General features: G+C 39.5%; 1 protein-coding gene across 1 annotated transcript in view; it reads right to left on the bottom strand.

Moving 5' to 3' along the window:
* Positions 1 to 26,584, bottom strand: part of LOC124710878 (pre-mRNA-processing factor 39) — a 94,814-nt gene that overhangs the window by 47,818 nt on the left and 20,412 nt on the right. The window contains exons 3-5 of the mRNA XM_047240960.1: positions 25,855 to 26,071; positions 17,056 to 17,840; positions 12,242 to 12,470 (exon numbers count right to left, since the gene is read on the bottom strand). Coding sequence (XP_047096916.1) covers positions 12,242 to 12,470; positions 17,056 to 17,840; positions 25,855 to 26,071 — 1,231 coding nt within the window. The remainder of the gene's footprint in view (positions 1 to 12,241; positions 12,471 to 17,055; positions 17,841 to 25,854; positions 26,072 to 26,584) is intronic.

The raw sequence follows: 26,584 nt of genomic DNA on the forward strand, positions 1-26,584 counted from the left end.
CAGCAAATTCTGTTTGTCAAGGCACTGAAAATGCAAAGGAAGATGCATGCAGTTGTTTGGTCTGTACCTCATGACTGAAACGTTGAAACTTGAAGGAAGAGATTGAGATGTAGGTTTGTTCCAAAGATTGCTTAGATGTGTAACACACAGTTTATTTCAAGTGATCATTTACATTCTAAACGTAATGAAGTCATGCTTACAGATCAAGCCTATACTGGGGGGAGGGTCGGCAGAGGCAGAGGGAATGTTAATTATTTGTTTTGGGAGAGAAGGGACACACACGATAATTGCCCTCACAAAATCACAGTTGATACAGTCATTACTGCGAACACATTGTCCGAGATATTTTGAAACTCCAACTTTGAATATTACATCACTGAATGAGCTTTTCTCAAAGGGATTCTTGAAACTACAGCAGAATCTTATTAGTGTGTTTTGGAAGGATCACAGATTTTGCATGTAATAAGTGTGAAAACGTACTACCGAAAAACAACTAATTCGGTAACGAATTTATTTTTTCGGCATGGAAAATATGTAATTAAAAGTAGCTCTTTTCGGGTAATATGCGATCTTTTAACACCACACTTCCTGACATGCTCTATCAAATTCTAGTTCTAAATGCACCTTTTTGAGAATAAATTCAGTATATCACATCCAGGAACTCAAAATTATGCATTAGTATATCATATGCAAAAATATTTTAAATATAGCAACACTGGCAACATCCAAGCTGCTAGACATGTACACTTAAGCCAACAGCCAAATGGAATGGAGGTACATTACGTGATGTAGGAGTACTGCCTCTAGCCTCCAAAATATGAACCCCTATTTTAAGAACACACCTAAAAGACTCAGATATAAACATTTGATTTCAATTTGAGTTTTTCTTATACGTGACTATGTACCTGTGTACACACTAAATGTTAATGTGATTAACATCCAATTTCAATTTTAATGCAGATAACACCACCAATACTTGTATGTAACTCGTAAATCATAACATTATGTACAAATAAAGTAACTGGTTAATACAGAAAACTATGAACCTGGCATGTGATGATTTTGTTGATTCACAAAGCAAGGCAGAGTTTAAACAGATGTCATTAATAAAGAGGAACATTATTCATTTTGCTTAATCCCCATTTGTGAACCATTGCTGACAATATTTATTGTCACTGCTAAAACTGTTGATATATTTTACATGTTCTAACGACACTACACTGCATAGTTCTGTCTTTCTTCTTGAAGGACATTTCAATTGTTTCTTGTTTCTCCTGTCCCAATTTTAATATCATACTGACCATCTTTGTTAAAACATTCAATACTTCATCAACTTCGAAGTTTAACAGATAATGTTTAATTGTGTCCACAGCTTCAATGGTTTTCGACATTGTACGAACTGAAGAAGATTATGTTTCATCCTCATCTTCTCTTAGTTTCTCTGCCATCTGCTCCTGCAACACTGTATCAACTGTCCTGGACTGACAGATGGCGACACAATCACACCAATATAAGCATCGAAGGTAAGGCATGTGGTATTTTCATCTTGCCCCATTATTTGCTGCTGCTGTTCAGCTGCAATTCCATTGTTTTCTGACATGATGTTTTCTTCTGCAATTTCAGTGTTTTCCGATGAGATCTCTCTCGGTTCAATTAAAGTCAGCCATCTGAAGACAGTTTGATATTGTGCTTTCTCACATGGAATCCCACATATTTCTCACAAAGTGCATAACATCCATCATCATCACTTTTCTTGCATCATGAAGACAGGCCAGCCTCTTCTGTACAAGTATTTTTCTGTATTTTTGTTTCATGCCTTTTATAAGGTCTTGGTCAGAAGCCTGAAAGTGGCTTGTACAACTGGCAAGAAAAAACCCTACATTTGTATTACAAAGATACAACGTATCTCAAGAATGTGCCACATTAATCAATAAAAAATGATTATTTACCCGTTTCTGACTCCCAACCCTGCACTCCAAGCACACAAATATTTTTCAAATAAACTTGTTGTCAATCATGCTTGATCCTATCAGATGCATACTTGCAGCAGGAATGTCCACATTTGTATTTCTGAAACCTCAGGGATTTTTCACGTTATCAGTGTGGAGCATGACAGAACAGTCGTCAGCCTTTCTGCGCCAAATCTTCTGCCATGGCATTTCTCTCCTCTGAACTCAGTGGTTTTGTCAGGCAGAAGATGTAAAAAAAAGTCCCATTTAATCAGCATTACAAGTTCCATTTAAACTGTACCACTCAATGATAGATGGAAGATTATTTTACCATAACTCAACAATTTCAATATTAAAACTTGCAGCCCCACCTCAAAACAGATTTATACACCGAACTGTGTTGGCTCTTAAACCTTCTGATCCAACCATTGGGTGCCTTTAGATCTTCGAGTCCCAACTTTCGTGCCAAATATGTAGCTTTAGCATAAATCACAATACCATCAACTGGAATGTTCGCTGTGCGAGCTTGCTTAAATCATTTCAGTACGACATTTTAAATTTCTGAAATCTGACAATCATACACACATTCTTGTTTGCCGTTTCCTCCTTCCATGCATGCAGCTTCAAATATTTTTCGCTTTCTCATTATCATGTTTAATGTCAACGGAGGAATGTTCAGTTTTCGCGCAATATCAACGTGTGGATTTTTGTCCACATCCTGAATACTGTTCCACTTTTCTTCATTATTGACTGCCTCACTACCTTCTTATCCATGGCATATCTGTACACTTATTGACACAAAAAAGAAAATCGTCCACTGAGATTTAATCAGACACTTAAGTCATGTTATAGTACACATGATTATATAGCAACTGAGTTACATGTGGTTTATCATTTATGTTGGCTGTTACAATATTGCTCCTGCTTCTGATCAACACTTGACAGGCTGAAAGTCATTGGAGCTACTGCCAACATACAAGAACAACAGTACTGTACTATACTATACTACACTACACTTCCATGTGTTAAATTGGTTATTTCTACCATAGCTTATGGTGGGCACAGTTGCTGGAAAAAGGGGGGGGGGGGGGGGGGGAGAGAGAGAGAGATTAAATTTGAACACACTAAGTGGGGAGGGGAAATGTATAAATGAGACACGTTAATATGCGTTTAATGCAATTGGGAGAGGGACGTACGGTGCAGGAAAACACAGTAATGAGGAACATATTAACAAGATTCCACTGTACAGCTGAAAAGCTTAAAATGAGTTATGGAACCTATTTTAAGCTACACTGTGACTACAGCTTCATAAAAACTAAAACATGTCTGTGACTTTTGCACAGTTTCTGATAGTAAAAAACTAAGCCAATAAAAAAGACCCTTTCGTAGCAAAGTACTTAAATCGCAAAAGGGATTCTAAAACATACCTTATACTCAAGAAAGACTCTTCATGTAGATGAGGTTGTATGGGACAGGCCTTGCATCTACGTCTATTACAGGGGTATGAACCATGAAGTAAGGGATTGGGAGCAGGGGTTGTGTAAGGATGAATGAGGATATTGCATAGATTTGGTGGACGATGGAATACCACTGTCGGAGGGGTGGGAAGGATAGTGGGCAGGACATTTCCATTGCAGGAAACGATGAGAGGTAATCGAAACACTGGCAGAGAATGTAATTCAGTTGTTCCAGTCCTGGGTGGTATTGAGTTACTAGGGGAATGCTCCTCTGTGGCCTTTCCAGTCTCCCACCACCTCCCGAAGTCCCACCGTCCGGCCACCCCCACAATACTATCCTTCCCCCTCCCCACCCCAGCCTCTTCCTTACCAACACCCAATCGCCACTCCGATCATGCATGATGAGGCTGCTGCTGCTCGCAGTGTGGTTTCAATTGCCTGAAACTGCAGTCGCACGCGAGGGAGAGGGAGTGTGTGTGTGTGTGTGTGTGTGTGTGTGTGTGTGTGTGTGTTTTTGTGGGGGAGCAGTCTATTGTTGACGAAGGCATTAAAGGCCTAAATCTTACTTTGTTACAGTCTTTTTGTTGTGCCTATCTGCAACTCAGCATCTCTGCTATATGGTCAGTAGCAACTTTCCTTCTCGTGATGATGTTAGTTGTCTTTTCCCAAGTCAAGAACATTCTTTTGGGCAATATGAAAGGAACTGAAGTCTGATTAAAGCAAAAGGAAGAAAGACGAAACATTCCCACTGCAATGCCCTATTTACCAGTGATGGCGATGTGCAGAAGTCCACGCCTTTTACTGCTCTTAAGGACAGAAGCAAAAGGAAAAAGGTCTTGAGAAATATGTCTTCAAGAAATCTATTGCCAAGAGAACTGTTTAAAATTCAGAAGTATTTTATTCTGAAATAAAAAACAGATGATTCTGTACTAGGTTCACTAGTGTACAAAGGTCCACAAACTATTCTGACTTTGTGAACAGAAATGAAGTAATGGAGTGTTGAAAAACCCAGTCTACCAACAGTGGTATTTAATCCACTGAAGCTAGAAAAAGGGCAGTATTGTCAGGGATTTATTTAAGCACATTGATAATGGAAGTAGTTCGTGCTTACACAATATCCTTGAATATAGTCGCCAGCAACCAGACATTTTGAAAATAGACATTCACGTAGGGCAAGAAGAAGAGGTCCTTCAGTAACTAGAAATTATGCCAGAGGTACTGTCCATCATAATGTGTGGATCAGAGGACAAAACAGTGGTATTTTATTTTTATAATTGTGTTTTGTTATCAATTTACTTTCTGCTACTTTATTTTTGCATGTTGCTGAGGGTTTCCTGGTTGAAGGTATTATTAAGAATAATATTGCTGTTATGAACTAATGTTTTTAGGGTACAAATAACATCTGATGGAAAAAATATTTGCTCACTGTAACATACTGAGTTATGAGAAAATAGCCAATCAATTTTTATCAGAAATATTTTTTGAACTCAGTTAAAATATCTAGTATTATGAAAATATAACAATGAAAACAATTTTTGATGAAATCTGCCCTATGCACCCTCTCACCACCACCTATAGCAGCCCTGTAATTGGCAAAACATGTACTATCAAAGGAAGAGCCACCTGCGAAACAACATGTCATATACCAGCTGTTATGTAAACACTGTTCAGCCTTTTACACCAGCATAACTACCACCAAATTATAAATTAGGATGAATGGTATAGTTGGAGGGTGTATACTGGTAACACTTAATATACAGTTGCAGAGCATGCTCTACAGCATGACAATCGTGACCTCTGAGCCTGTTTCACCACATGCTCCATTTGCATTCTTCCTCAAGACACCAGTTTCTCAGAACTCCGCAGGTGAGAGCTAGTGCTACAACATGTTCTTGGTTTTTCGCCACCCACCTGGCCTTAATTTACATTAATATGTTCTGTCTCGGAATTTCTACACAGTAACTACTACTTTCTTCACTCAATTTTAGTTTTCTACGTCTTTCATTGTCTTACCCATCCAGTTTTCAGTGTCAGATTTTGTCAGTTCCAAGCGATGTATCTTGACACTGACAAAGCACTGCGAAGCTCCCATGAACTAAAAGCAATGTTGCATGATAGAGAGCCACATGCATGGAAGGATACCGAGCAGCAATAAGTAAGGTATTTCCAGTTCGGGAAATGAGGATGTGAATTACTGCAAGTGGACACTTTCAGCAAAGTGTGCCGCAAAACACGCGGCAAGTACCATGGGATCAGTGCAGATCATTCCATTGACAGGGGTGCCAGGAACCGCCCTGGATGGTCGCAAATGCGGGTGACTTTAGTACATACTTGGTACAATGGGATGTGGGATCACAGACAACAGATATTGCTCCCAACAATCCTGCTTCCTTTTCTTTATTAACAACCGAGTTTTCCCCCAGACTCTATTGAACACTATTAAATTATTCATAAACAGGTGGAGCTTGTGCCGTTGGAACACCCTGCGGCATTCCATGATAGCTATGGCTGTATCTTCAGACAACCATGGCAATGGCGGGATGAGCTGGAGAGTAGAGTATCGTTGCTCCTGCAGCATGAATAGTAGTATCCCATACCACTCTGTCGATATCAGTCACAGGACTGGCTACAAATGTGGCTGTAGAGGAGAGAGCCTGCCAGTCAGCTTTCCAAAGTGACCAACATGGAGCATGTTCCAGATGTCTGAGTCGAGAGGGAGAGAACAGCAAAATGGTCACTGTCACAAAGCTCGTCAGGGATGCATCAATGAATCATGGGTATGATATTTGGGCTGTAAACTGTGAGTACAACAGATGAGTATGTTCTGTGGGCCACACTGGAATGTGATGCAGCTCCAGTGTTCAGCAGGAACACTTCCCATTGTGAAAGGAGGTGTTCTAGTACTCTACCTCTGCGAGACATTGTCATCACCCCACAGAGGATTATGGGCATTACAGTCCCCCAGGAAGAGGAAGTGGAGAGAGAGCTGTCCCACTAAATCTAACAGTTCATGATATTCGATCAGTCAATCTGGAGGTAGATAAACATTACATATTGCCATCTGAACTGAAAGGTTCCAACGGCCAGTCTCTACTGCAGAGGTAAGGGGCACCTCCTCATTGGAAGTATCAGAGCATACGACTGTACAGACCCCATCGTACACACTCAACATTAACACTCCTATTAGAGCAGGGTTTGTAGTTTCTCAGAGCAGGTAGGTGTGTGTCCATAAATGTTGTTTCCTTTAGTGCTACACCAATCAAAGAGTAAGTAGCCATTAAATAATGGCGTTTTGTCAGATGGCGATAACAGCTCTTAGACACTCAAGGAGCATTCGAGTCAGATCTGAGAAAGTGGCAAATGGTAAAGATGATTGTGATTATTTCGCTACCAAGTGGTAGTCAACACCTGATTATGTAATCCACTGTCAGAGTGCATAAGCTAAACCTCTGCAAAGGTGGATAACGGAACATCCGAAGCATCAGAAAATAGTTTATATTTCTGCTTATCCTTCTTATCCCTGTGAGACTGTTTCTGTGAAGTTTTCCCATTTTATCTTACAGGGGTGAAGAGGACCGCACTTTCCTTTGGCCCGCAGCCCATGGCTGCTGTCTGTCTTGAGAGGGGCACTGTGACAGCTATCCTCGTCTCTGACGACACCAGAGGATTACTAGGCATCTCCAGCCGCATCAATCATATGGGAATCACCAGCACTATTGGTGTAGGGGGTGAGGGAGCTGATATGCCATCCCCCAACAGGCAGGCTCTGGAATACAACCATGCAAGGTGTCATGCAAGACCTTGTGTGAGGTACGGACTGTGACAGGACAGTCACAAAATTTGAGACCATATCAGTCAGATGAAGTCTTTCAAACATTTTCTTTGTGTATTGACAACATGGGCCATCAAGCATTTTATACTCTAATTTTCTTCTCCCTCATGAACACTGAGCATCACAGTCAACGAAGAAGGTGCGGTTTCGGACAGTTGACCCACTGATAAGGTTGGTCACAAGGGCTGCCCTCGTGGGACACCTGTCCACATGCCTTATAGACAGCCTCATTAGAAGAGCTGGAAAACACTTGTCCGAACCTTTGGCACCTAAAACATCTCATGGAAGGAAGAAAATAAAGCATGACACCATCACACCTATAAACCAATACCTTAACCTTCTCAGACAAAATGTTGCCTCTGAAGGCTAGAATAAAAGCTACAGTGCCCACTCTATAATCCTTGGGTTCATTCTGGATGCAGCGAACAAGATCGACTCCACGCTGCTAGAACGCACCTCTTCATCAGTTTGTAGCATTAGGTCCCAATGGAAGATAACACCTTGAATTCTATTTAACCTGTTATGAGGAGAAATGGTGACAGGAATATATATGGTGGCTTTGTTACAGCGAAAGATTTGCCTTCAGTCTGGGAAAAAACCAAGAACTCAGCAAACTGTCCACTTCCATTTCTCCTTGCCTGGCTCCCAATATTACTAACTCCAATTGGAGGCTCTCCCCATTGGCACCACCCCACCAATCAAAGGCCTCCTGACATAGCAGCCACTACCCAGAGTCCTGATACCCTGAAGTGGATGGGCACCTACTCCTTGGCTGACAGGCTCAGGTTACAGCTCAGGACTCAGCAGTGCGATCCCTGCGTTGTCCAGGTGCTACCACCGAGAGGGTACATGACAACTCCCCAATAACAGACTGGCTGCTGCACTGGATATCAGGTGTAAAGATAGATCCACTTGATTTGTAAGTGCAAAAGATAACAGTGCACAGTGGAGAGCTGGTGCACCTCCGTAAGGCGACCTTCCCCAAATGACCCGCACTTCTGTAAAAGTTGGAAAGCGGAGGTCAAATCCAAAATAGGGACCAAAATTTAAAAAGCCAGAACAGGTGGGGGGGGGGGGGGGGGGGGGGGGGAAGCATTAAAGGGAAAACCTTCAGGAAGTCCAAAGAACAGTCAAAACACCAAGGTAAAAATACTACCAAATAAGACGACTTCTATTTGTTGCCTCATAAAACAGGCAAGAAATTATCGCAAGTCTATTCTGGCCCCCAACACTGCAGGGGAACCTTTCTTCCAGAAAATTCCTCAATTGTATGATGGCTCCACAACAGTTAAGTTGTTAAACTATGCTTTGAGTATTTTTGTACAAAGCCCTAGGTTTTGAGTGTCTTGTTACTAAGTAATAGGATTCTACCTAAATTATTAGCCCCAATTATCTTTGTATTGCACTGAAAATATCTGCACAACAGCAAAACCAACAGAACGTGCTGTTTGTGTTGTTTGGAAATGAACTTCTTCCTCTCAGTAACTGTACTTGCTACTCACAATGCTAATGTCCATTTTACCCTTCAGCCTTAAATTTTCTTTCAGTACTACCTAGTTCTGCTGCAGGTTTGTTTTTCTGACAGCATTAGTTATATGTTAACAGTCATACACAGCTCATTTATGTGTTCAATGAATGAAACGGAGCAGCAGCACAACAACACTATACTGAACTACTGCCACAATGATGGCAATCACATCCCAGTGCTTCTGCATATGTATGATGGCTCCTACAGGAATTATTTTTGTGTTTTATGTTTCAGTGGTTGTGCGTATAGATTTTTCATTGTTGTGAAGGTATTTTCACATAAAAAATGGAGTAACAAACAGGTTAAATCAACCACATTATTACTATGTAATGGCGTCATTGGAGGCTATAGATCACCGATATCGAAACATTCAAAAATTTCCCTTAACAACTGGCAAAATTTTATCAGTGAGGTTTGGGTTCACCTCATTACTAAACATTAACTTAAACTTAACATCATATTACCTGTTTATACTGGCTGGTAAGTGAATCCTGACATCCAAAGAAACTCAAAAAACAAGAACTATTACAGGGTGTATTCATGGACGAGGAAAAAAAATTCCCGGATTTTTTCCTGAGTTTCCTGGTTAAAAATACACTTTCTCCCAGATGAAAATAGATTTTCATTTTGTGGAGCACATCTTTCTGAACAGTCTGATACATAAAACAAACATTTGAGGGAACGTAAGACATGTTATTTGGTCTATGTGCCGAAGTGCAGTGCCACGCCTCTTCATACAACATTCTTTCATTGCACATCTCTGTATTTTGCTCTGTGGAATTCAAATGTGTAATATTTTGTAATGGGTTCCATCAAAATATATTCAGGCCAGTGGAAATTAAACTGTCCTGTGGTGCCTCTCCTGCACCCAGTCGGCCAGTTTGACATCCTGTCCTCTTTAAAAAATCTTGCAATTAATACTGGCTGGGATTATTTGTAACTGGCAGAACAAGAACTCTTCAGAAAATTTGCAGTCTTTACTGCCTATTAGCTAATAACTTGCTGTTTTGTGTGACATAAAATTAAATACAGGATACATAAAACTAATAAAGACAAGAGACAAGCAAGACAGTACACATTTCTTCAATCCTTAAGTCCTAGCTTTTTTTTCTCTCTAATCTTGCCACAGCTTTGTATGGCATACTTTCCTTTCTGGAAAAGAATGTAGTTCGTCAACGTTTTGCTACATGAAATCCAAAATGTCTTTGTTTAATGCTAGAAAAAGCTGTTTATACAAATAGTACCCAGGGCTGGTGTGGTTTCTCAATCTGATTACGTGTATTTTGTCACTGTCTGCTAGACAAAACAAAATAGGCCCACCTAATATTGCAGCAATTGTTACACACACCAAATAAACGAGACTGTTTTGGCACAAATGGTCATTTTTATAACACGACAGAATATAATTCATGAAGTACCAATATCAAATGCCTATTAGGCCTACTACAAGCAAAAAGTTTTATGTTAGGAAAGCTTCACATTTCATTCATACTCTCTAGCTTCTGAAGCATGAGATCAAAAAGTAGTAGTACGAAATTTTTACATAAATTTGGAATCATCGTATTCTTCCGTAATTTGTGTGAGCCCCGTTTCTTCTCCTTCCTCATTCTAACAAACAATCTTGTCATCACTAATTCTGTAACTATTCCTGTCAGTGTCAAATTTATTCTCTGGTTAACTTCACTAACCTTGCCACAATCACCGGTTTAGTTATCCCACATTTATTCTACAGTTCGGAGTTATTACATGCTCGTACAATGCGTTTTCTGTGCTACCCCCAGAATAGAACTTTCGCGGCTGCTAGCCAGGGACTGTATAACTGACCCTCAGTAGTATAGTGGTCTGGCCAAAACGTTTTTGCCAAAATTTCGTTTTCTTGGTCACACGGAGAAGACAATACGTAATCTTTGTTGCCTGTTATTCCTGTTCATCGTTTATTTCCGCTCTTGTAGCCTGAATCTATGGAATTCGCTAGTAATTACAACAATGCTGATAACTTGCAAACCACATAAACAGCGATTGTCATACACCCTTTCGGCTTTATTCGCTTGGCTCGTATATACCCGTCCATTCTGTCTACAGGAAAGTTTATTTATAGATGCGACGGGGATTCCCCTGGCAGAGATATCACGCACACTATGCGCACGTTAAAAATAAATTTACGATTCATTTAGAAATTAACTTAGAATTTGATCAAAAATGTTCAAAAACCAACAGGGATGAGCTCAAAATCATATGAGTAATCGATATACCAACGTGCACTGGATGCTAGGCGCTTTGTGAAACAAGGCCTTTTCCTCGATAATATGAATTTGACGCCCCCCCCCCCCCCGCGCCCCCCCAAAACTGCCGCCGCGGGCAGATACCCCGGTTTGTCCCCGCCCCCTAGTTCCGGGCCTGTTGCGCATACATGGATCTGGCAGCTTAAGTGCACCAGCAAAATTTTTCGGAAAGCATCTGGCTGCTTGCTGCTATTGCTTATACAGCTAACTGTCGCAACACTTATGCAGCCAGAAGTGGGAGAAAGTACTACCCATACGCGACTCAACTGCACAAGCGCATAAGCTCGCTTGCAACCGCTCAAACGAATCTGATGTAAACAGTTGTGGTGTCATGCTCATCAGATGAAATTTGTTGTTGTAAAACATTGCATTGTCTTCCTAAAGCCTTTGACACATTTTGCTGTTAGCAGACAGTTTTATGAGCACCGTGTTTTGTTCTTGTATATGGTGCATTTCCTTTGCAACTTAAGTTTTATTTTAGTTCTCTCTCTCTCTCTCTCTCTCTCTCTCTCTCTCTCTCTCTCTCTCTCTCTCGTTTGTGTTTTATTGTTGCAATATTACTCTGCAGCAGCAAGATACAGTAGTACTCTTTCTTAGAGTATTGTTTCTTACCAGGCGAAGTTACAAAAATTTAACTGAAAACTAAAACAATAAAAAATCCCCAGAATTCTAAAAAATTCCCAGGTTTTTCCACGTTGGAAAAATTCTCGGGTTTTTCCCGGATCTCCCAATTGTCCCGGGTCATATACATCCTGTATTAACACTCAGTCAAGTTTTACAGTCAACAATCCTTACAGCTGTGATAATGAAAACAAAATTAGTGCTGTGATTTATCACAAAAAGAAGTGCTAGTGTAGTAAGACATCAAATGTATCCAAACAAGTGCTCCTTATATTTACTGCAAAAGTGAAGCTCATTTACTCTTCATTTAGGAAGTGGAGTTAGATTGGTTAAAAATCTGTATGTGATGTGAAGTATTAGATGTCTACTTGACTCAATGTAATTAGTTCACATTGTCTAAATGACGAGTGAATCAGCATTACTTCTGAAGTATATATAAAAAAGTGCTTCTCACTGGCATCATTTTAGCTTCTAATAATGGAGCCAAAATAATGAGTAATAAGAGTGAAAATGGAATGTGTAAATTCATAGTCAATCATAATACAACATATATGTGAAACTCGAGAACAAACCTGAACCATCGATTTTCTTATTTGTGTCTATTTTTCTTTTGCGTTCTGTTTTCTCTGGGGGAAATTCATCCTCTGAGACAGCTTCAGTCTCTGGTAGGTCTGTGGTGACTGTTGGTTCTGGCAGCTCTTCATCAGAGACCGCTTCTGTCTCTAAAGGTTCTTTTGAAGTCTCGTTTGGTAGTTCATCTTCGGAAACCATTTCAGTGTCAGGCTCAGCAGGGAATTTACTCTGTAATGTCATAAGCACATTTTATGAGACCAGTAACACATGATATTTGATAATCTGATATTGAACCATCACATGCAACTGCTCATTTAATGAAAAATCCATAGCCAAGGACTGGAAAGTCCTCCAGGTCACACCAAGATGTACAGGGCACACCAGAGGAAGGGTGCGGGAGGGGCGGGGGGAGGGGGGGGGGGGGGGGGTTGAAGTAACCCATGGAATTACAAGTCATGTTACTGCCATCACAATTTTTGAACATAACTGTGTCTGAATGTTATAGAATGTCACTAAGAAAATGTCTATTGGCAGTCAGAATAGATTCAGACAAAATTACTCTTGTGAAACACAACTAGCCTTTACTTACACAATGTAATAAGTTCTATAAACACGATGTCTCAAAAGTTGATTTCAACTTCCTAGATTTCCACAAGGCTTTTTACAATTTTCACAACAAATGGCTTCCAGTGAAACTGCACACCTATGGAGGATCGTCTCATTTGGGCAAGTCAGTTTGTGATTTCTTGTCAGAAGGGACACAGTTCATAGCAGCTTACAGGAAATGACTGAGTGAAACGTAAGTGATAGATGATGTTCTCCAAGAAACTTTTACAGGTCCTCCCCACTCCTAATCTATATGAACAATTTGGCGCACAATGTGAGCAGCCGTCTTAGATTGTCAGCACACGATGCCGTCATTTACCATATAGAAAAGTCATCAGATGATCAATATGAATTAAAAAATGATGCGGAAAAGTTGTCTGCGTGGTGCAAAAAGTGGCCACTGACGTGAATAATAAATGAATAGTGAGACATACCCCATATGAAAACTAAAAATACTCCATTAATTTTGGTTACATGACAAACAAACAAAAACTATACACTGTTGATTAAACTAAATACATAGGGGTTACGGTTACAAACAAATTAAATTTGAACCATCACACAGAAAATGATGTTTGTTAAAAATGAGCAAAAAACTGCAATTTATTGACAACACTTAGACAGCGTGTATACGTGGACAAAGAAAAAAAAATTCCCGGATTTCCCGGTTGAAAATACACTTTCTCCCGGATGAAAATATACCTTTTCCGTGTTAAATGACAGTATACTTTTCCTCGGCACTGTAAAACTTATCAACCCTTAGAATGTTTATGGTTTTCTACACAGACGTAGAATTTGCCGGCACTTTAGAAAACGAAACACCCGGGAGGGGGGAGGGGGGGGGGTCAACACGTTTTGGAAAGATCTTTGATGTGTAGCAACATGTACGCTGCATGTCTTCGTTTTACGGAGGTATAAATTCGAATTCCACCAAACACTGCATGTTACTTTTCGAAGCAATGAAATCGAGATTGCGATGCACTTTTGTAAGCCAGTCATAGCTCATGTCACGTGGTCTCAGCAGCTGATGACAGCACAGGACACGTAGTGTAGTCAACCAATAGCACAAAAAGAAAATTTAATGGTTTAAATTAATATACATAGTTTTGCTAGAAGAAAAACAAAGCTTTCACAAATAATATTGGTCTCTAAGATTAATAAGCTGCAAGAGAAGCTAAGCTTCCACATATAATGTTGATCATTTTGTGCGTGTTACGTTTTCAGATACATCACACAAATGTGCCAGTAAAATCTTTAATAATAACGTAAATGTCTGATCTGCTGGGCTCGAAATTCTTCTAGATGGTCGTCCTCAAAGAGTTGATTTTTAAATTAGAGTCAAACACTCTGTGATTTAATAAATTCATCGTACTTTCTCGCACATAGTTCATCTTGCGTAAAAGGAAATTTACTTTGAAAGTAACACTTTTCAAACCACCATTCGCAAAATTTTCCTGTGACCTATCAGAAATTGGTTCGTTTCAGCAGTTGCCAGAGAGCGCCAGATAACAGACGTCACTGCGCCTGCGCAGCTACGATAACGCAGAAAGCCCGCATGTTCGTACATGTAAAATATTAAAAGATCTTGCATTATGTCATAAAAGAAACAAAACATCAAAGGATACTTCAGGAGCATTGGAATTTCGTGAACTATAGTAAAATGTATAATTCGGCTTAACGTGCACAATCGTTGTCCAGATTCGGATGTAAATTTTCTTGAGTACCAGTAATGTATTATCTCATGTTTGGCTCTTTATTATGGCATAATGCCATACGAGTTAGAAGATGGAAAATGTGCACTTGAAATGCAGCGAACAGTTGAAACTAGCCAACAGTGTGAAATTAAACACTTCGTTTCAAAGAAATTGACTGCCTCAGCGCAAAATATTAATAAAAGCCAAATCTCTTTAGCTAACCGACAAAAATAACTTCATTGTTCTGCAAGGTGATTAATGCTTGACAGTCAGAAAGGTGGAAATAAAACCAGAAACTATCAACATATTTTAGCCTTCCGTAATTATGTGAACGTATTTTAATTCATTTGGTAGCTCCCGGCCACAGAAATCAGTTTTCTTTTCATTTAATGTGAGAGCAATAAACGAAGAGGAAACGGCAAAATCACTAAACGTAAACACAGGTCACGTGGAGACTACCCACCTCCCCACTACAACTCAGACTGCTCTGTGTATCAGCCCTGGATCTACGATATTTCCGAACCGGAGAAATTTAGATACTGGCGCCCAGCCACACATCTGTAGCCAGAAACGGGAGAAGGTACTACCCATAAGCGACTCAACTGCGCATGCGCAAGAGCCCGCCCACAACTGCTCAAATGAATCAAATGTAAACAGCTGTCATGACACGCTCATCGGAGGCAATTTGTTGTTAGGAAGCACTGCATATTCTTCCTAAAGCCTTTGACACACTGTTTGGCAGACGCTTGTATGAGCACTGTGTTTTGTTGTTGTATATGGCGCATTTCCTTTGCGACTTAAGTTTTATTTTAGTTTTCTTTTTTCTCGTTCATGTTTTTTGCTGCAGCATTATTCTGCAGAAGCGAGATACAGTAATATCCTTCGTCAGAGCCTTGGTTGTTAGCAGCCAAAATCACAAAAATTTAACAGGTAACTAAAACAAGGAAAAGTTCCCGGAATTCTAAAAAATTCTCGGGTTTTTCCCGATTTTCTCCCGGACGAAAAAATTCCCGGGTTTTGCCCGGATCTCCCAGATGTCTCTGGTTGTATCACCCTGCTTAGAGGATGCAAGAAATCTACTGAAGAGACTGCCTACACTACAATGCCCATCTCTTCTACAGTGTTGCTGCACGGTATGGGATCTTTACCAATAGGGTTGTTGGTGGACATCAAAACATTGAAATATGGGGTGTTCATTTTGTATTATTTTGAAACAGTGTAGAGAGCATCACAGATGGGATACGTGAGCTGGGAAAGCAATCACTAAAACAAAGGCGTTTATCACTGCCGTGAGATCTTTTCACAAAATTTCAATTATCATCCTCTTTCTCATCCAAATGCACAAATATTTTGTTGGGCCCACCTACACATGGAGAAGTGATCATGTTGTTAAAATAAGACAAATCAAAGCTCACAAGGAAAGATTAAGATATTTTTATTTCCCCGCAGGCTGTTCTATTCGAAAGTTGAATGTTCAAGAAGCAGTTTAAGTGGTCCTGTGAACCCTCTGGTAAACACTTGGATGTGAAGTTCAGGGTAATGGCATAGACACAGAATTTAAGTGCTTGTAAGTTCTGTGCTAGCACTTAGTCTGATGAAAGTAGTATTACACATGATTTGGTAATAAACATCAGATTTCTTATTTTTTAAACCAATTTGTTTTACTGCTATATTTTAACATATAACTTTGTTAAAGTGATGTGTTGCCCTACATCTACCTAAGGGACGAGTGGTGACTCCAACATCTGAAGGTATTTTTATTAGATAAGAAATTTAGGATGGCAGACTGTATGGAAGTTTTTGTCATTGTGTCTACATGGTCAGTGATGGACACTGTGCATCCTCAGGGAGGGGCAGCAGCTGCAGCTTTACAACATTGTGGAACCTACTGGTCATTCAGTTATTCTGTGCTGTCATGGCTTAGAGATGGGAGTGCAGCATGGAAAAGAGTGTGCTGTGACAATACTGCTGCTGCCAAATTACAACAGAAAAATCTTATTTGTCGAACAGCTATTCATTCTGTGTTTGTATCTCGAGTTGTCAGTTTTGACATTTCACAATGAGATTATTGTGGTGCTCCACATTAAATGTGTTAATATGAACAATCATTGTATTTGAGAGTATAAGTCACATTAATTTGAAGTCTTGTTTATTTTCGTCATTGGATATTACACTGTGCACCTGACTTCCAGCAACTACTGCAAAATTTGGAAAACAAAGAGTTTTCAAGATAGGTGGACATGAAGTAACAATGTGAGCGAATTAATATCCTAAAATTATTGTTCTGTGCAAACTAGGCATCTAAAACCAATGGGAACACTGCACCGACAATGAATAGACAATACCAATTAAAAATAAGTAACTTTTTGTACTCTCCTCCCAGTGATAAGATTTCTGTATCTATACTTGTGCAGTTCACATTAGCACACACAACTTCAAATCCTTAACCTAAAAGATACCTCATAACTAAAATACACTGAATATGTAGACTTTTTTATCTGAATACCACTAACCTCCTTCTCTTCTTTTACTTTTTCTTCTTTGGAATCAGGTTCCAGCTGCTTGTCCACTGCCAAACTAGCAGTAGTGTCTGAAGTTTCTTTAGTTGACTCGTTCTCTTTCTTGAGACTTTGAATCTTATTAGCAATTTCTGCAGGAGTTACCTTTGAATCTGATTCTGATGGGCTGTCGTCTTCAGACTTTATGTGAGCAGGCCTATCTGAAGTGATACCAGGTTTTGAGTCAGTATTGGTTTTTGAATCAAGTGCACCTTGGCTCTCTTCATCACTCGACAAGTTCTCAGTCTTTATCTCTGTGGTGGAACGAGTAGATGACTTTTTCTCAGTTTTTATATCTGAATTGGAACGAGTAGATGACTTCTTTTCGGTCTTTACATCTGAAATGGAACGAGTAGATGACTTCTTTTCAGTCTTTACATCTGAAGTGGAACGAGTAGATGACTTCTTTGAGGATAGCTGTAAGTTATCCTCAGGTTCTGTAGCGTCTGCCTTCCCATGTTTTGGAAATTCCGACTTTGAAGGTTTTGGAGCGTCCTGCTTTGCAGGCTCTAGGGTATCTGCCTCCAAAAGCACTGGAGCTTCTGCCTTTGCAGGTTCTGGATCTTCTGCCTTTGCAGTTTCTAGAGACTCTGTCTTTACAACTTTAGGCACTTCCACCTTTGCAGGTTTTGGCACTTCCACCTTTGCAGGTTCTGGAGCATCTCCTTTTGCAGGTTCTGGACCATCTGACTTTACAGGTTCTGGAGCATCCATCTTTGGAACAATAGCCTCTTCAGTAGCTGCAACAAAACATTCTATTGAATGGTCAAGTTCCCAAAACCTGGCTATGTTTTACATGCAACTCCTGTGTGGTTCCACTACTTCAAATAGTTTTATTCATGTATTTATACAGATGGGATTGAAACAACATGTTTATTAAACTGTCCAAATCTGCAGCTGAAGAGATGTGCGTAAATAAAGCCACTAACTCGTGTTTCAAAAGCCAACAATTTGGAATAAAAGTATGCACATAAATAAAATATATTTAAATTACTGACATGAGTTACATGCTAAATATTTGCAGAATCCTAGTGAGTCATATGAGAGGCTGCTATACATTATCAAACTACCTGAATAGTTGCTGCCTTGAGAAATGTAACTACTGGGGACATAATCAACCCTCCACATTTGGGTACACACATGGGGATAAGGCACAACTAGGTAAATAGTACAAAAATTAAGTTGAATTTTTAAAATAGCTCAAAATGTTCATTTAAAAAATGACACGATTTGTTTTACAGCACAAAGCTAGCTTCTAACTTAAGCTATGCCATATGTGATTTGTGTAAACAGAATTTTGATGAACACTTCACTGCCCCTCCCTCTCCCACTCCAGACACACACACACACACACACACACACACACACACACCCCTCAACTTTTTAGTTACAGATGAGTCATTCAATGACAAGTGGTCTAGATGTTCCTGCAGGACCATGGATTTTGACAAATTTTGAATGAACATTCGTACACATTCCCAACAAACACTGGTAAAGTTCAATGATCCTAAATTAAATACTTCCACAGACTGAGTCATTTGTTTGACTCTGCAGTGTAGCTATCGACAGGGCACTCTTGAGTTTTCGGCAACTGACACAAAATCTCCAGCAATATTTTCTTGAAAGAAAACTATGCCATCTTCTACAACTTTTTGCAACATTAACCAGATTTCCAGAGGAATTTTCATATGGAGAATTTAAAGCAAAGTTGTTTAAAATAATAATAATAATGAAGTTCCACTTTTTGTATCTCCAGAAATAATTGTTGGATAAATCAGAAACTTTGTACACAATAACTAGCCAGTAGCAGGTCTTAGGATATAGAATTTCATTCACCTATTGCTTTCCAATAGTTCATAAATGGAAGACAAAGTTCATAATTTTTCTCAAAAATGCCAAAAAGTGATGTTTTTCACCAACTTTTACCCTACTGTCTTCTGCAAACTCTTTTATACCATTTTTCATTAGAAAGATCAACCATGTAAGAACTAGATCTAGTTTTTCAATGCGAGCATGTAAGGTCCTAAAAACAACTACATGGCGGAGGTGCATTGAAAATGGCACATATTTCCCTGTTACTCAAATCTGACACCTTTTAATACATTCTACAATTGTTTAGTACTATCTGCGGAAGGCAATACCAAAAACCTTGACGCCTATGAAGCAAAATAAAGTGCGAATAACTCGACAAACTTAAAAAGAGAGATGTCTCACGAGTCATTGCGGCATTTCAGTCTGTTGTTCTGCTATAACTAAGAAACAAACTGGTTATAAACTTCACAATTTAGGGCCAAGTTCTCATTCAAAATGGTCGAAAATTCGTTTTTTTAAATTAATTTTCGAAGTGTATATGCGCCTATAATGCCGGGTTTTTTAATCTTAGAGTTATAATAGTTTCTACAGCCCTTTGTTTCAAACAGTGTCACAGCTGCCGTGGGACAATCTCAGCTGGAGTCATGACACACAGTCACAAAATGATTCATATTGCAGTATGCATGCAAACATATTCCAGATTGGCTTCTCTCACCAAGAAGCACGAGGGAAATGCTTTCCACGAACAATGTAAGTTAAAGGAAAGACTGATATTTCCGACTAAACATAACAAAAGCACCTTTTTTCCATCATATTTTGGTCAAATTTGGTCTAAAAATTTTTTTGTCTGCCATATTGGTTTAGCAATTTTGAAAATTAACTTCAGATTTGCATTCAGTGACATCAAAAATATATGACAACATGTAGTTTTATGCTAACTGAACTAATAATACATACAAAAGTTTTCCCTAAACTTTAAACAGGTTTTTCTTGAGAAACAATTTTTCAAAACTGTGTGCAGCATAAAATATGAACAGATCAACTAACTAACTTCTACCTTTGACCCCCGAAAAGTAAACCCTTTCCGTGGGAGCTTATACCTATAATATATGAAATTCGTTAATATTAACTATTTTTTGTAAAGCCATGAAGAGTGAAATGAATCCCCAAAAATCTAACTAAAATTAAAGTTAGCACCATATCATTAAATTTAGTTATTTCATTGTGGTCAGGAATAAGCTTCCATAAATTTAATGCATCGACTGATGGTATTCATTTTTGATTTCAGACATCTCCTGATGGGCTACACTGCACGCAGTGTGTGCACCTCAAAACTCTCAAGCCCTGGATCAAACCCAGATTATGGACACCATCGCTTTATTGAAAAATCTAGAATAAATTTTAAAGTTTGACCAACCATAATCCTAAAACAAATCCTTTGTATGTCTTCACTGTCCCCATGAAAAATAAAAATAAGAAATCCAAACTTTGCCTATTTTTTGTTAGGCTAGAACCTGGCCTTAAGCATGCAATCTACATCTACATTTATACTCCGCAAGCCACCCAACGGTGTGTGGCGGAGGGCACTTTACGTGCCACTGTCATTACCTCCCTTTTCTGTTCCAGTCGCGTATGGTTCGCGGGAAGAACGACTGTCTGAACGCCTCCGTGCGCACTCGAATCTCTCTAATTTTACATTCGTGATCTCCTCGGGAGGTATAAGTAGGGGGAAGCAATATATTCGATACCTCATCCAGAAACGCACCCTCTCGAAACCTGGCGAGCAAGCTACACCGCGATGCAGAGCGCCTCTCATGCAGAGTCTGCCACTTGAGTTTGCTAAACACCTCCGTAACGCTATCACGGTTGCCAAATAACCCTGTGACGAAACACGCCGCTCTTCTTTGGATCTTCTCTATCTCCTCCATCAACCCAACCTGGTACAGATCCCACACTGATGAGCAATACTCAAGTATAGGTGGAACGAGTGTTTTGTAAGCCACCTCCTTTGTTGATGGACTACATTTTCTAAGGACTCTCCCAATGAATCTCTACCTGGCACCCGCCTTACCAACAGCTTATTTTATATGATCATTCCACTTCAAATCGTTCCGCACGCATACTCCCAGATATTTTACAGAAGTAACTGCTACCAGTGTTTGTTCCGCTATCATATAATCATACAATAAAGGATCCTTCTTTCTATGTATTCGCAACACATTACATTTGTCTATGTTAAGGGTCAGTTGCCACTCCCTGCACCAAGTGCCTACCCGCTGCAGATCTTCCTGCATTTCGCTGCAATTTTCTAATGCTGCAACTTCTCTGTATACTACAGCATCATCCGCGAAAAGCCGCATGGAGCTTCCGACACTATCTACTAGGTCATTTATATATATTGTGAAAAGCAATGGTCCCATAACACTCCCCTGTGGCACGCCAGAGGTTACTTTAACATCTGTAGACGTCTCTCCATTGATAACAACATGCTGTGTTCTGTTTGCTAAAAACTCTTCAATCCAGCCACACAGCTGGTCTGATATTCCGTAGGCTCTTACTTTGTTTATCAGGCGACAGTGCGGAACTGTATCGAATGCCTTCCAGAAGTCAAGGAAAATAGCATCTACCTGGGAGCCTGTATCTAATATTTTCTGGGTCTCATGAACAAATAAAGCGAGTTGGGTCTCTCACGATCGCTGTTTCCGGAATCCATGTTGATTCCTACAGAGTACATTCTGGGTTTCCAAAAATGACATGATACTCGAGCAAAAAACATGTTCTAAAATTCTACAACAGATCGACGTCAGAGATATAGGTCTATAGTTTTGCGCATCTGCTCGACAACCCTTCTTGAAGACTGGGACTACCTGTGCTCTTTTCCAATCATTTGGAACCTTCCGTTCTTCTAGAGACTTGCGGTACACGGCTGTTAGAAGCGGGGCAAGTTCTTTCGCATACTCTGTGTAGAATCGAATTGGTGTCTCGTCAGGTCTAGTGGACTTTCCTCTGTTGAGTGATTCCAGTTGCTTTTCTATTCCTTGGACACTTATTTCGATGTCAGCCATTTTTTCGTTTGTGCGAGGATTTAGAGAAGGAACTGCAGTGCGGTCTTCCTCTGTGAAACAGTTTTGGAAAAAGGTGTTTAGTATTTCAGCTTTACGCGTGTCATCCTCTGTTTCAATGCCATAATCATCCAGGAGTGTCTGGATATGCTGTTTCGAGCCACTTACTGATTTAACGTAAGACCAGAACTTCCTAGGATTTTCTGTCACGTCGGTACATAGAATTTTACTTTCAAATTCACTGAACGCTTCACGCATAGCCCTCCTTACGCTAACTTTTGACATCGTTTAGCTTCTGTTTGTCTGAGAGGTTTTGGCTGCGTTTAAACTTGGAGTGAAGCTCTCTTTGCTTTCGCAGTAGTTTCCTAATTTTGTTGTTGAACCACAGTGGGTTTTTCCCGTCCCTCACAGTTTTACTCGGCACGTACCTGTCTAAAGCGCATTTTACGATTGCCTTGAACTTTCTCTATAAACACTCAACATTGTCAGTGTCAGAACAAATTTTCATTTTGATCTGTTAGGTAGTCTGAAATCTGCCTTCTATTACTCTTGCTAAACAGATAAACCTTCCTCCCTGTTTTTATATTCCTATTAACTTCCATATTCAGGGATGCTGCAACGGCCTTATGATCACCGATTCCCTGTTCTGCACTTACAGAGTCAAAAAGTTCGGGTCTGTTTGTTATCAGTAGGTCCAAGATGTTATCTCCACGAGTCGGTTCTCTGTTTAATTGCTCAAGGTAATTTTCGGATAGTGCACTCAGTATAATGTCACTCGATGCTCTGTCCCTACCACCCGTCCTAAACGTCTGAGTGTCCCAGTCTATATCTGGTAAATTGAAATCTCCACCTAAGACTATAACACGCTGAGAAAATTTATGTGAAATGTATTTCAAATTTTCTCTCAGTTGTTCTGCCACTAATGCTGCTGAGTCGGGAGGTCGGTAAAAGGAGCCAATTATTAACCTAGCTCGGTTGTTGAGTGTAACCTCCACCCATAATAATTCACAGGAACTATCCACTTCTACTTCACTACAGGATAAACTACTACTAATAGCGACAAACACGCGACCACCGATTGCATACAATCCATCCTTTCTAAACACTGTCCGTGCCTTTGTAAAAATTTCGGCAGAATTTCTCTGGCTGCAGCAAGCTTTCTGTACCTGTAACGATTTCAGCTTCGGTGCTTTCTATCAGCACTTGAAGTTCCGGTACTTTACCAATGCAGCTTTGACAGTTTACAATTACAATACCAATTGCTGCTTGGTCCCCGCATGTCCTGACTTTGCCCCGCACCCTTTGAGGCTGTCGCCCTTTCTGTACTTGCCCGAGGCCATCTAACCTAAAAAACCGGCCGACTTTGCTTCAGCCTATCCACATGAAAATTGCTCAGAAATTTTATTCTTTTGTTTAAGAGAGCACAAAAAGTTGTATAAGATGCCCTAGTCTTCTTTCTTGCAAGAAAATATTGCCAGAGATATGACTGAAAACTGCCAAAAACTCACAGGTGCTCTGTTGATAGGTGCACTGTGCGTCAAACAAATGACTGTACCTCTGCAAGTATTAAACTAGGAAAAGTAAAACTTTACCAATGTTCATTGGAGACATGTGCCAATGTTCACATGAAAATTTCAGCAAAATCTGTGATGGTTATGAGGGAACTTTTTCCGAAATTAGACCGCTTCGCATGGAATGGCCCAGATATAGTTGGCAGAAAGTGAAAAACTTGTAGAAAGTAGAAAATAAACCAGTAGTTTTCAGTTTATGATCTAACAATGTTTGCAGAAACATATGAATAATTAATAAAATAGACGAGGACGGTGGACTTCTATTCCACTGTATATTACAACTTCTAAACTATGCCCATGTATAAACATAATTACTTTGGACAGTTATAGTACAGCAAGAATTTAAAAAAAGACAAATGTTAATTTATTGGTGAGAATAAAGTTAAAACAGTTTTACATCTGTGTAGGGTTAAGAAAAATACCCTCTTGTAAGTGAGAAGAGGTGAAGCATAATTCAGCTTATTTACAAACGAGCAGGAAACTGCTTCCCAATACATCAGTCAGCAAGTAAGACTTTCTCGACTTATTAATGTACAGCTCACCGTGCGTGGAATAAATAAGGCCAAGGATAAAATTTGCCCACCTGACAATATGTAAAAAGCATTCTTTTCCGAACAGGACCCTCTTTTGATCACTGCAGTCAGTCTAACTTGCCCCCCCCCCCAGTGAATAGGTTCCATCTTGAAAATGTGATTCCGTATGGTTTTTATTGCTTATCATAGTGTTGCCGTGACATTTTCATATGATCAGAAAACTTTTCCAACCAAAACTCTTTTAGACATGTAAATAGGTGTATCAAATCTGGTAACCTTTGTGAGCATGTGTACTGTCCTGTTGGAAGGTTATTTATATTTTCTTGTTTGCCATCAAGGCCTCTTAGTAAATTTTTTGCAATCAATTTGTCCAGAATATTTGCTTAGTATTCACCAGTTATTACTTTACTCTTTACAAGGTAATTCATAAAAATAATACCCTGCTCATATCAGAAACAACTGACCGACTTTTCCAGCTGACTGCCTTTTTTTGTAAGGGTCACTGTCTTCTATACAATATTATTGTCACATTTTTGTGTGAAGTGGTGGGCCATTGTCTTGCTCACTGCAAGAGATCAGTCCATATTATCTGTTTCACTCTTTTTGAGGCAGCCCGAACTTCACTGACAAATTGTTTGTTTGCTTTTGGTCTGTACCACTGTACCAAACAAATGTAGCACAGAAATTTCACGAGCTCTTGTGTGAGCTTCTTTTAGACATGTAAATAGGTTATCAAATCTGGTAACTTTTGTGAGCATGTGTACTGTCCTGTTGAAAGGTTGTTTCTATTTTCTTGTTTGCCATCAAGGCCTCTTAGTAAATTTTTTTGCAAGTCAAGCTGAACTTCAAACACTCACTTCCTCAACTCTACTACTACACTTGGGATCTTTATCTCAACTACAAAGTTACTGCTGCCATATTATCTTGCATCTATTTCCTTGGTTATTAGCTCTCATTTGCATTAACCAACCCAACAACTTTATGCCAGTCTAATTTATCCACATTATTAGCTTTCAATTTTACTTAACAACTAGTTTGAGTTACATTATCATCATTCTCAATTAACAATAAATTACTGATAACATGCTAAAACCACACACAAGAGATGAAACACAAAGCTTGTATTAGAGCTCCAGTTGGCCACAATTTTTTCCATATGCTTGATGCAACTCACTGTTAACAGTGCTTTCTAAATATGAAAATGTTAAACAACGACAGTTCAGTTATCTTTTACTGTTCTGACTAATATGTGATTTATTTTCCTAGATTCTTTTCAGATAAATTCTCATCACTTGCCTGGCATTCATTACTGTAAAATACTGGCAACTCTCAGCATGGAATTTTTCATTCACTATTATGCACCCACACTTTAATCAAATTTACACTTGATTCACTTCCATTCTCATTCCCAAAGTATGATGTTCCCATTACTTCATCTCTGGTGCAGAATAGTAGCTATAGTAGAGACAGCAAAAGAAGACAACATTTGTAGAGGGTTTGGTGCAGTTGCTGTGCAATTCTAACTCAACCAATCATGCAACATGATTTTGCGTACGTTTCTATGGGAAAGCCTTACTGTTATTGCTGCTCTGAAGATGACTGTTTTCGTCTGCAGACATTTAGGCTTTGCAGTCAAACGCTGACAACAGTGGTGTCAGATGACTGGGATCGCCTTTCTGTCGATTACTACATAATTTCAACAGCACAGGATGAAATACTTAGTTACTGATGTGAAACGGCATAGTACTTAAAAATAAAGTTTGCGCATGCACCTACCATTCTTTCCTGAAGAGGGAAAAATTTCATGTTGGGAACACTCATCATCAGGTTCTTGCACTTCTGTGCATATTTCTTCAACAATACAGTTGCCATCAGCATCATTGAAGACAACTCCATTTTCTTCTACAATGCTTTCTTCAACAACAGCTTCTGGCACTTCTGTCACAATGGCAGGAGCAATTTCATCCTCATCTCCAATCTTCTCCTCTGTCTCCTGTTATAAAAATAAGGTTTTTTTTTTTAATTAATCTCTCTCTCTCTCTCTCTCTCTCTCTCTCTCTCTCTCTCTCTCTCTCTCTCTCTCTCTCTCTCTCTCTCTCTCTCACACACACACACACACACACACACACACACACACTCACTCACTATACAAAGCAGTCCAGTCAACAACAGAATATTAGGGGAAACATTTTGTGTTGTCTTACAATTTTTGGTAGAGTGGTAGGGGAGGCCCATGAACAGGATACTAAAAATTCCAACAAGTTGGGTGTGAACACTGGGGTGCTGGGGTGTTTAAAAGTCACTTTACATTCTTCTGAAATAACTTGAACACTGCCGACTCCAGCATAAATGTTTCCCAGAACAAAATTAAACTACAATAAATTTCCTACAAAAGAAAGAAACCTTTACATAAGGCCTTATTCATTTTTTGCTCCAACAGTTTCCAAGTTGCAGCAGATGAAAAAATTGGAAAATTATTAAAAATACTGCCTTAATGGTATAAAAT

This window comes from Schistocerca piceifrons, chromosome 1 (genome assembly GCF_021461385.2).
Source record: "Schistocerca piceifrons isolate TAMUIC-IGC-003096 chromosome 1, iqSchPice1.1, whole genome shotgun sequence".
Classification (NCBI taxonomy): Eukaryota; Metazoa; Arthropoda; class Insecta; order Orthoptera; family Acrididae; genus Schistocerca; species Schistocerca piceifrons.